The sequence below is a fragment of the Labrus mixtus genome, chromosome 23 (genome assembly GCF_963584025.1).
Source record: "Labrus mixtus chromosome 23, fLabMix1.1, whole genome shotgun sequence".
In the NCBI taxonomy this organism is placed as follows: Eukaryota; Metazoa; Chordata; class Actinopteri; order Labriformes; family Labridae; genus Labrus; species Labrus mixtus.
Window position 1 is genome coordinate 4,155,304 of NC_083634.1, and position 12,397 is coordinate 4,167,700.

General features: G+C 42.5%; 1 protein-coding gene across 1 annotated transcript in view; it reads right to left on the bottom strand.

The window, feature by feature from the left end:
- The window catches only part of LOC132958839 (mitogen-activated protein kinase kinase kinase 11), a 56,949-nt gene that overhangs the window by 30,579 nt on the left and 13,973 nt on the right, over nucleotides 1-12,397 (bottom strand). Inside the window, exon 2 of the mRNA XM_061031913.1 lies at nucleotides 2,902-3,082. Within this exon, the coding sequence (XP_060887896.1) occupies nucleotides 2,902-3,082 (181 nt within the window). The remainder of the gene's footprint in view (nucleotides 1-2,901; nucleotides 3,083-12,397) is intronic.

Here is a 12,397-nt window from a genome sequence, read left to right on the forward strand (position 1 = left end):
ACTTGCTTGCAAAGCGATGTGAACTCATGCATGCAGAACTTGTACAAAACACACACAGACACACACAGACAGACACACACACAGAGGACTTTGGAGCCCACACAATGGGAGCAGCCCTGTGTCCCTAGAAGATGAAGCGTGGCGCAGGACTTGGATCTCCCACACTGTCAATTAGCCCTCGCCCCGAACTGACTGAACGCACAGTGGAGGCCGGCTAAGTGGAGAGCACAGGCCGCAGCCCTTTTTTTATTTAGTTCTTTAATTACAACTTCCACACACTGTGACTGTGCAGAAAACACAGCTCGTCGGCTCGCCCCTCAGGCGGTTTGTCGTCTCCGTGCGGCGGCTTTTGGAAGACGAGCGGCCGAAGGAAAGATGAGAAAGAATAGTAGAACAAAGATTACCCTTCATTTTCAGAGCGCGCCCGCCCGCCTGCTACTCGCTCATTTTGCAGTTTTCCAGATTGTGTGGAGATTGCTGTGAAAATGAGCTTGCGTGGGTTTGTTGTGGATACAAGCAGGAGTTGGAAACTGAGAGTGTGTGTGTGTGTGTGTGTGTGTGTGTGTGTGTGTGTGTGTGTGTGTGTGTGAGATAGTGAGATGACATTGAGCTCATTAGGGAACTGTACACTCTGACTAAACAGCGCTCCTCTGACCAGAAAATTCCCTAAGAAGCTCGCACCACAGCAGAATCCTCTCTGATGTTCTCAAGGACGCATTCAGAAAAGGTTATTGGAGCAGCACGCTCAATCGGTTTCACATAGGCTGCAAAGAAGCCGTTTCAGAATGGATGAAATGGTCCAAATCCACGGGATTAAAATTAAACCATTGCATATAAGACTTAACAGCCATAGCTACCATGCAGTAAAACCATGCATGTGTTATTGCTGTAATAAATTAAATGGCTGATCTTTTTTTCTTTTCTTTTTTTCCAGAGTAAAGACATCCTGGTCTGATTTATTCCTAATGCTGGTTCCCCTCTTTACAAATCACACTGCTGTTTAAGACATCATTAAAAAAAAACACAAAACCACAATCTAGGGACTCTCCTCTTTCTGTGCCACACACACACACACACACACACACACACACACACACACACACACACACACACACACACACACACACACACACACACACACACACACACACACAAAGAACTATTCCCAGATAAAGGGCTGTGGTTAGCTCTGCTGTGTGGCCTCTCTCTCTCTCTCTCTCTCTCTCTCTCTCTCTCTGTGTCTATACTGGAGACAATGGGACAGTGTGCACTACACATGTCCCACAACAAAGCACAGAGCAGCTCTTTGAAGAGACGCCATCACATGGCTGCTGCGGCCTTGTTGCAATCCATCACTCTGCCCCCCCTCACCCCCCCCCGACCCCTTCCTTCTCTTCATCACTGTCTCCCACCATCACTTCTCTGCACTTTTCACCCTTTCACCTCGACTCCTGTCATGTTGTCGTCTGTGTGCCGAGCCCCGCGGGCGAGACCATTACTCTGCAGAACAGCTAGACTACAGTCCACACTACTGTACTTTATAAACACTGACACACTGACGTCTAAATCCTCTTCATGCACTTGTGTAAAAGTGCAACACTAAACATTGCATAACAAATAGTGTAGATTTAAAACTCGTCCTGACTTTTAACTTCTAGCTGGGGGGACAAGGTCAGGATCAGAACATTTTGATTTAGATGTCTAAGTGTGATGTGCAATATTTAGATTCACTGATCTAGTTTTTATGAACCTGTAAATGGGAATACTCCACTGTTTCAGTCTGTGTGTGGACAGGGCCGATCATCCAACACATACATGCAGCAAAAAGTGACGAGTTAGAGCTTTAGAGTTAGAGATGAACCTTAATAAACCTCGATACACAGAGTCCATACACAGGTGAAAGACGTCACCGTAGTCAAGGACAGACGTCTCATATATGCCCGGGCGGGTTCAATGAGGTCATTTAGAAATTGTTAAATCGACTTCTTCCAAATTTGTGCACTTTGACTCCTTTGTTTATAATACTTAAAGGCTCACTCTAACTTTCAGTCAAACTATAACGACAGGCTGAGAGCCGGAGCTGAGGCGGGTTTTAAGCCTCCTGACAAACCGTTACATCACGCCACATCAATTTAGACCTACATACATTTTTAATTTATGCTGTATAAACTGCTTTTTTTCTGTTGTGTGTGACTTCCTGTGTTCCTGGAGTCAGCATCAAACGGACACTCGATGAACAGCAGGATTTTACACATTCTTCTTTTTTCAACACCAGAAGTCGTCATTTGAGCAGAACACACCTAGATTAAAACCGTCTGCTCACTGTTATATTACAACCCAGGACTAAATGTTAACGACGTTCACAAGTCCCTGTGCTTTGGACATGTTACAAACACTCAAAAAAGTGTTTAACACTTGTATTCTTATGATTATAAAACAAATAAAATATGTGAATATTAGACTCTTTTACTCTCTCATTTGTGAATTCTTCCCAAAATCCGGTTCCAGTCAGGCTCTACTACCGATAAGCAGATCAACACGGTGCTTTCCAGGCAACAAAGAAAACCATTTTTATCCTTTTACGGAAAAGTCGGACTTTGCAGGATTAGCTTTGCTCCCTTAGCCTATAATTAGCTTCATATTTAGCATACAGGACAGAAGAGCAGCTTTAATCTTTGCACCCAAACTCTGAAAGATCTGCCATTTCCCAGAATGTTGAAGCACCCTGCTGTGACTTAAATCCATCCCCCCCTTTCATCCAAAGAAGTGTTTACAGTTTATACGTAGATAAGATAATATCATAAAAGTTATTTGTGTATTTTAAGAGTCCTGGATTTGGGTTCAGCTGATCTTTGAACCACTTTAGTAAAAACATGCTGCAGATGAAACACGAGCTCTCACCTCCAGACGTCGCTGCCCTTGGAGAAGGTGGAGGACTTGATGACCTCGGGGGCCATCCAGGCGTAGGTGCCGGCGGTGCTCATCTTGGTGGTCTTGTGCCACTCTCGGGCCAGGCCGAAGTCGGTGATCTTCAACGTCAAGCCCTCCATGCATTCATTCTCTATGGGCTGAGCCAGGAGGACTGGAGACACGGGGGGAGAGAGAGAGTCGGTCAAACATGATCTGTGATTCAAACTCAAATAAATGCATTCCTCAAAGGACTTCATTTGTACTTTCTGTGTTTGTAAATACTAAAAAAGAGACTGCTCCTACACATACTTACAAATTCTAGATTTTTTTCTCACTTCCTGTTTCTCATAACGATACATTTCAAACTGACAGTGACACTCACGTCTCCACTAATCCTACTTCAGAGTCTGCAAGCATTGAATTTAAAAATGCAAATCATCACCATCACAGGGAGCTTGTGTTATGACCAGGTGTTATTTATTTCTGACTTGGTGAATTTGCACGGCATGTGAGGGTGGGAGTGATGTGCATGCAGAGGAGTAAAGGGCTCTGAATCAATCTGAGTCGTCACCGGAAACATGCGCCTCACATGAGCTGAGAGACAGGATGCACTATTTTTAAATGAAATGCTAACACATCAGACGCTCCTGAAGCTCCGATTCCTCTTTGTGTTGTGACGTGCAAAAAAAAACAACTTCTGCTACAATATCTGAAAAGCTGTTTTTGTTTTACTATTTTATACTTCTGTTGTGAAGCAGCTACAGAAATATAAAAACCCTTAAAGGTTTTGATGCTCATATAATGATTCCATTATGACGATTAATTCAACACTCGTTTGATTAAATTGGGTTGAACTGTCGTCTACATGAACCAACAAGAACCAATTATTTCAATTCATAGTCATTAAAGTCATTAAAATGACATTTATTAAAAGTCTAATTAATGTTGTTATAATGTTGAATTAAATTAGGACAAAGTTGATCTCATCATTCCTCTTCCCATGACAACCATCATATTTAGCCGGTTAGCTTCTGTTAGCAATATTGGAAGAGGAGGACTTGTAGTTATTATGCTGTAATATCGAAACAAGTGTGGACATTATACCAATTCTACTAGTTTGGTATCAAAGTTTAAAAGTCCGCTACCATGACAACCCTATAATAAAATTCTAGTTTGACCTCATTATTAAGCTTTCCTATAGTATTTCATTATTTAAAACTAGGGCTATCAAATGATTCATTTATCTGATCACGATTAATCCCTGATTTAAAAAGTTAATCACGATTAATCACATGTTTGAAATGTCATTATTTGCCATTTTAAAACAGTCTTCATACTTTTATTTTGTGTTTTGTGCGGCCTTGAGCTAAGTTAGCTTTAACTTCCTGTCTGGACAGAAAAATACAAATGCTTTTATTTTGAAGGAACATAAGGAAGTTCCAGTAGATTGATAGTTACGCCGTTAAGCTAACAAAGTTAAGAAAATAAAACTGTCTACAGGTGGCAAAGTGAATGAAAATAGAAAAGAGAATGATAAAAAGTGTAGTGTTTGATGTCTTGAGGTGGATATTACGATCGACTCGTCCACTGAGCTGTCTCTGAGGGACGACGACAACGACCAACGAGCATACATAAATCTGCCAACTCTGCCATGCCAATGTCCTAAAAAGAGAATTCCCTTGGAGCTTGGTGATAGTCATCTCTGCTGCGTCTTATCTCGTACCTGCAGACACCATCACGGCAGAGCCCATGTGCACTCGGTCTGAATCAGAAGTCACTGCCTCATAATAAAAAATAAATCCTATCTTAGTAAAGCTGGGTTAGTATTTGTGTTATCTACGCTACAGTCTGAGGTTTTGTTTGCAATATTCTTGCGGGTAAACTTTGTATAAAATCACAGACAGAGACGAGTTCTGTTGACAGCCGGAACAACAAATATCAGAGGAAGAGAACCGAGAACACAGCGGCACTTATCATCCTTTCATATTCTGAGCTCGGAGAAACAAACAAAACGACAACAAAGACAATAAACCGTGCATCCTGATGTGCCCTCGTCTGCACCGGAGGCAGAAACACAGCCGCTCATTTCAAATGTGACACACAAGACAAATCTGAATACCTTTGTGTCATCTCCGAGGCAAACCCGGTTCTCCAAAACGACTTCGACTTAAAGTAGAATGAATTACAACGGAAAGTCAACTTAACCACTTACACTAATGAGGTGACACAAACCTCTAAGTGTGTGTAGTTAAGAGGCGTAATGACGGAGTGAAACATCCGTTATTTTAAGCCTTTGGTTAATCGAGTCGGTTCTCCGAGCAGAAAAAAAAGAAAACTATGTAAAAGTTCTCTCTCGTGCTCTGCAGGGACCAGCTGATCAACATCAACTCTTGTGATTGAGAAACTCGGGGAAAGTTGTGCTTTTTTTTTAAACTATTTCACTATGTTAGTACAATCCTCATACGTGTTGGCATGGCAACAGAAGAATAAAAAAAAACACCCGTAAGAGCAGAAAGATCGACTGCTGCTTTAAAGTCTGAGATGAAAAATTAGTTCATACGATTTTTGTACAATAGCTCACATTATTTATGATTATATTATACGATTTTGAAATATCTCACAGACACCTCAGCTGATGAGTCAAAAGAAATATCAACAAGGGGGCCGTTAGCCTAGTGGTTAGTGCACGTGTTCCATGTACGGACTCCCTGAAGCAGCAGCCCAGGATTCAACTCCGACCTGTGGCTCCTTTCCTTCCCGTCATCTCTCTCTCTCTCTCTCTCTCTCTCTCTCTGATTTCTGACTCTATCCACTGTCCTGTCTCTACAAAATAAAGGCATGAAAAAAATATTAACCTTGTGACTTTTTTTTTCAATCGGTCTCTTCGTCTGTTTTTATTAACTTCATGATCCATATGGAGTTCCCTTTTCTGTGGGGAAGTCAACTCGTTACTTCCGATCTACTGGAGGTTCCTTAATTTAATTCCAAATAAAAGCTTATATTTGAAAAAATCCAGACAGGAAGTAAAGCAAACTTAGCTGATATACAAAATAAAAGCTTAACAAAAAAAATGGTCCAAATTCAAAATCCAAATAAATTTTAAACGTTCGATTAAAAATGTGATTAATCGCGATTAACTATTCAAACTCAGCGATTAATCGCAATCCAAAAAAATGAATCATTAGAAATCTGAGTTTATACTTTGGCCCCAGGGATGTTGAGTCCACTCATTTGGTATTTACAGAATCTTCTTACTGACTGATCTTCAATGTTTTCTTTCTTTCTTTCTATTCAACGCAGTACATGTATTAACCTGTACTCAGGCAACGTCAACCCCCTGCAGGTGATCCAAAATGCAGACCCTCTTTGGTTTACTTTAAAGGTTTATTTTGGGGATTCATAGGCCTTTATTTTAGAGATATGACAGTGGATAGAGTCAGAAATCAGAGAGAGAGAGAGAGCGTGGGGAATGACATGCAGAGAAAGGAGCCACAGGTCGGATTTGAACCCGGGATGCCCGTTTGGAGGAACACAGACTCCGTACATGGGTAGCCCGTCTTTGTGGTTTTTAAAACGTGCTAAATAAATATGTTGAGTGGACTTGGTGGTTACAACACGACGTGGTGCAGAGCGTGACATGCTGCTAGAGGTTATTTAAGGTTTCATGAGTAAGCAGAACTCATTTCTCATAGGAAGGTGTCAAAGACAACACATTTCCTGCACTGTTTTTTTTTTTTAAGTCTCTTAGTTTTAGTCATAACAAATAAGTAACCTGGTTTATACAGATTGATTCTTTGTACTTTCAAACACAAATGAATCACTAAATATTGTAGGGATGAGATGCCCAGGTCAACATATGTTTGAAGTGACTATATTTCTGGGTTTCATATTGTTTGTTTTATAACATGCATGAATTTATTTAAATCTGTTGCAGATTTAAGCAGCTTATTGTACCCATCATTTAAAAGAAGGTAATTTAGCCCAGCTTTACTGTAGATGTGTGAATGCTTTTTGATCTAAAATAAATCACTAAAGCAATGCTCCATGTGGGGCGTCGGTAGCCTAGTGGTTAGTGTGCACGCCCCAAGTGTGGAAACCATTGTCTTCCAAGCGGGCGGCCTGGGTTTGAATCCAACCTGTGGCTCCTTTCCATCCATGTCATCCCTCTCTCTCTCTCTCCCTGAGTTCTGACTCTATCCACTGTCCTCTCTCTAAAATAAAAGGCACATAAATCCTGAAAATAAACCTGAAAAAAAACACACAATGCTCCACGAAGCCCCGCGGGAATTTCCGGGAAATATTTAGTGTTGCTTTGAATGGGAGGTGTGTTTTCCCCTCAAACAAAACTCAGACTTTACTGATAACACCTGAAAGCAGCCAAGTCTCTGTCCAAACACAGATGTACAAACTGAAATTAAAAAAAAGATGAGTAAGTAACAGACGGTAAAAAAAGGCAATAAGCTCTGAGAAAACACACTCTGGTGAGGAGCCAGCGTTATGCAAGCCCATGCTGTGTCGGAGCGCTTTGTTTCTATGAAAATAGAATATAATGCTGAGGATGTGGGTTGCTGCGGTGTGACTCTACATCACATGTCTCCTCGGTATGATCGGCAGCCCGTGCGCCTCTCTCTCTTCCCCTTCTGTTGGCAAGGCCCGGGCATCGTTGCAGGGCAAGGCTGGCCGTCAAACGCAGGGAGGAGAAGCAAGCAAAGAATTCCACTTATTATAGGGAAGTTTCTATTTGCAGTGACTTTCAGACTTTCTGGGCTTGGCACTCTTTTCCTTTTTTTTTGTGACTGTTTTTCACTGACATTTCTTCCCAAGTTTCTCTTCTTCTTAAACCACACAAATGTGAAATGTATTTCATGAAGGATTCTCTCTCTTGAAGGATTCGGGGTCTCTTTGTCTCTCTCTCTCTCTCTCAGACATCCTGTGCTGTGCCTCGCAGCCCAGAGGCAGCAAGGTTTGACGTCACAAAGGAATGCATCACAAGAGGTTGTGTTGTCTGCTCTGTGTGTGTGTGTGTGTGTGTGTGTGTGTGTGTGTGTGTGTGTGTGTGTATGTGTGTGTGCGCGTGTGTGGAGACTGTTCTTTCATAATGTACTTCCACAAATTTTTTGCACCCAGTTCTGCAGAAACCACACATACAGACACCTCCCATGGACTATGCATGTCCCATCCTTTGAGTCAGAGTAATTAAAGATGTCCTGAAGTCAGCATGGACAGTAATGTACACGACATATCCAGGATGGTGAAAAAAGCAAGACGCTATTCTGACAGGTTTTGCCTTCAAATACGCTACGAGTGAATCCACAGTATGAACCACAGAACTGAACAACATGCTGGCAAGCAAAAAAGAGCATGGGTCAACTTCATTACGTGCATGAAGACTGAACCGACTGCTCGCTCATAGTTCCTGAACGTTACCTGCTGTGTTCACCAATCAGCTCACCTCTACTTCATGCAGCTTTTCACGAGGTGTCTGACTGGAAAAAGTGAGAGAAGACATTTGTTGTTTGTACCCACACATGCAGCTCAGTCCCAAAATGTTCAGGCTTTTTTTTAATTTGCACTAGTATTGGAGGGATTCACCGTATTGGCTGATACTTAACCCTTGGTTCTGGACTCGGTTTTGGAAAGGAAACAATCGATCTGAGCCTCCAATGAAAATGTTAAGATAGCTACTACATTAAAATAAAGGCTCAGTGCATAAACAGGCGTGCTAATCGCTGGTTCACATTTATCTGTATGACTCCCAATTTCCACATCCTTTGTGCGTGCCGCGGTCCATCAGCGCCGCGCACTACCTCGCCATTCGCTGCCACTTTACTCAGTGCACACGTCGAGCTGGACAAAATACATCGAGCTGGACAGGAAGTGAGACAAGGAAATGCACAGAGCGTCTGGTCAATTTCAAAATAAAACACACAACAACATAATGCCAAAACAGGCACAAAAAAAACAACAAATCATCCTCAGTAAGACAAATCAACACGTGTGCACGCTTTTGCCCGACGGAGCAAAACCGTGGCACTGACGACAAAAATAATAATCAACGGAGTCTTCTTCTCAACAACCTCCATTGCTTTCTACCAGCTTGTTAATTTGAGGAAAAGTGCAGCGAGGTAAGTCCATCACAAAGTTTCACATCGACTTCTGCCTCCAGATGAAGGCACAAGCAATAAAACAGCAGAAGTAGCCAATGGCCAAAACAAAAACAACCACTAAGGGGAGAAAGAAAAGTGACCACTCATTTGACCTTTTCTGCAGAAAATCAATTTCTGTCCGTTCTACAGCTGAGTCATTGTTTCTGTCAATTCTACGGAGCCTCGGGGAGGTGGAGGTGGTGCTGCTGTACGAGGGAGAGCGTGTGTGTGTGTGCTGGTATTTACTGCAACAGGCCCTGATCCCTTGCTCCACTTCTTTTGTCCGCCTGCTGGTCAGCGTCTGCTGAAAACAAGCCGCGGTCAGTCACCCCTTATTTCCGCCCGTGCTCTCGCTCGCTGCTGCGTGACCCCCACTTCCAGGAAGTGACGTGGGTATCAGCCCAATTAGCCTCCGGTGGCGGGGCTTCTTTTTTCAAATGTGAAAAGCAGGAGGTGTTTTTGTTGTCATGCCTGCTTGCTGTTTCGTTGTGCTCAGTACGCAGCGAGCTATTTTTAGGAAACTGGTGTGAAGAGCGTGGCAGCAGACTGACAGACAGACGAGAGGGGTGTAGGTGCTGTGGTGGAGCGAGCAGAGGTGAGAGAGTGAGAGAGAGTGACAGAGAGAGAGAGAGAGAGCGAGAGAGAGAGAGAGGTGCTGAATGCTGATGGTTATCATATGATGGAGTGAAACAGGCACAGCTAAAAGTGGCTGCCCGGGCTTGGACAGCAGAATTATGGATAATGGTGCACACACACAAAGCGCTCATTCTACACGACCAAACACACACACACACACACTTAACACTCACATTCTGTGCCCATATTTTAGCAAAACACTCAAGTTGGGGAAACCACTGCACACACCAACATACACAGCTGAATGTGTGTATATGGAGGAAAGAGCCACTTTTCAATAAAACAATGCTACATTATCCATCTTTATATACAACACCGTTTTGTGTTACCCATCGTTTTGAAGCAATCTGGAACAAAAAACGCCCTCGCTTATGAAAGAAAAGTTGTTGGATAAATGCTCTGTTTGGTTGCAAAGAGGTAATAAGCTGAAATATTTTCAAATGAACGTTCACACGACACAAAATATTTCACATTTCAAGCATATTGTGTTGTAACATCGAATCAAAGGGCCATTGGTCATTCCCACACACACACACGCACGCGCACACGCACGCGCACGCACACACACACACACACACACACACACACACACACACACACACACACACACACACACACACACACACACACACACACACACACACACACACACACACAGGGTGTGCTCTGACAGCTGTCCTATCTAGTCACTTGAATATGATAAGGTAGATTATTATTATTATTAAGTGTTTCTGCACAATCCTGTTGGATTCTATCGGTCACTTTAAATTTAAATATAATCTTGATATAAATAGTCACTTTGTGTGTCTGAAGTAAAAACCGATTTGCGCTTGTGATTACACAATTGTATATATATTATATTATACACAAGTTCTTCAAAAGTCTGGATGCAAAAATATGATCATTTGTTCTGTTATTGATGAATCGAGTGAATTATCATGAAATAAATGAAAAAGAAAATGACAGGGTTTAATGTTTAAACTAGGGCTAGTCGCGATAGTCCTCGTCGCAGAACCGTGGGTTCAAGTCCGACCTCGGCCCTTTGCTGCATGTCGTCCCCTCTCTATCTCCTCCAAACACTTCCTGTCTCTCTTCAGCAGTCTCATCCTTTAGAGGCAAAAAATTGCCAAATAAAAAGTATGTTAAAAAAAAAAAAAAAAAAAGCTCCTTCATGAAATAAAATAAACAAATTAGTTTCCTGCAAAACTAAATACAAACAGCTGTTTATTTAGTTATGCATGGCTTTTTTTTTTTTAGTTTATCTCAGAGAGGAAGAGAGGCGGAGCCGGGTGAAGAGGGTCAGAGAGTGAGAGGAGGAACAGACGATACAGTCTGACCCTGTATCTCGTTTGAAAATATATCGATATATCTTAAATACTCTGCAGCCTTTAATAGGGCCCGACCGAGATTTTGAGGGCCGATACCGTTATCAATATTAGGGAGCGATAAATCCGATACCGATATGTCGGACGATATTTTTCTTAGATCTATCTATCGATCTGTAGCGATAGATATACAAGAACAGATATTAAACAAAGAGAAGATGGTCACTCAACTGGAAAATAACCGCTTCACACTCTGGAGTGATGATGCTTGTTGTAATCCATACAGCGCCCTCTGCTGGTGAAAGAGAACTGCTATTGTAGTACAATGATACTCAAATGAAATGCTATTTCACTGGGGAATAAATCTAGATATCTGCGCATTTCGGAGATAAAATTAGCCGATACCGATGGTCACTGGATGAGCCGATCTCGGCCACTACTATCGGCTGGCTGATAAATCAGTCAGGCTCTACCTTCAAGTTGTCTGTGCACCAGGTTTTTCTAATTCTCTTTTTTAAGCATCCTCAGAGGTATGCTGGAAAAAGGGGGAAACATGATGTCACACAAATGGTAGAGGCTGTCAATGCCTCTGCCACCTTTACACACACTCACCTACACCAGCACAGAAACAAACATGCCTATGCACACAGGCTACAGAAAGCGTTTTAGCAGTCTCAGCACACATACGACCACATTCTTCTTCTTCCACTTCCTGAGCTCATGCAGGGTGCATCCACAGTTCAGCAGCAGCGCCTCCTCCTTCCTACGGCTTCCATCACACTGACCACGACTGCACTGTTAGTCAGCTGCTCTTACTGGACGGCCGGTTACAACACAGAACTTCACGCTGACCCACATAACACTAATGCTGCAAAACTTCAAAAAGGTGTACCTAAAAGTTTAGAAGATTGTAAGTAGTCTGGAGGGGGTTAGTTGGAGGGAGTCATGGGGAATGAACACGGACGACCTTAATGACCCTTCATGCACAAACGGGAGTCAGGATTTAAGGCAAGAAAAACAAGTTTGGACCTTATAAAATTTGATTTATATAACATTTTATGGGATTTTACAATCAGGGTGCACAGTGCATCCTCTGTTATCTCCCACCTGGTATCATTTTGAGGAGGTGCTTTAAAAGAAAAAAGTGGTGAAGAGAGCAGGAAACCCACCTCTCCTTCAGAGGATAAGTATCAAGACTAGATCAGTCTTGCCCAGACAGAAAGTCCTCCTGATAGCGAAACCAACAATGTCGCCACAAAAACACTGTGACCGATCTCCACGGCAACAGGACTCTGTTTGCTATTGTTTGTTGTTCAGAGACAAGAGAGTGTCAGTTTCAGACGTGACTCCTCACAGCAGCTGCTGCAGCAGCAGGAGCTG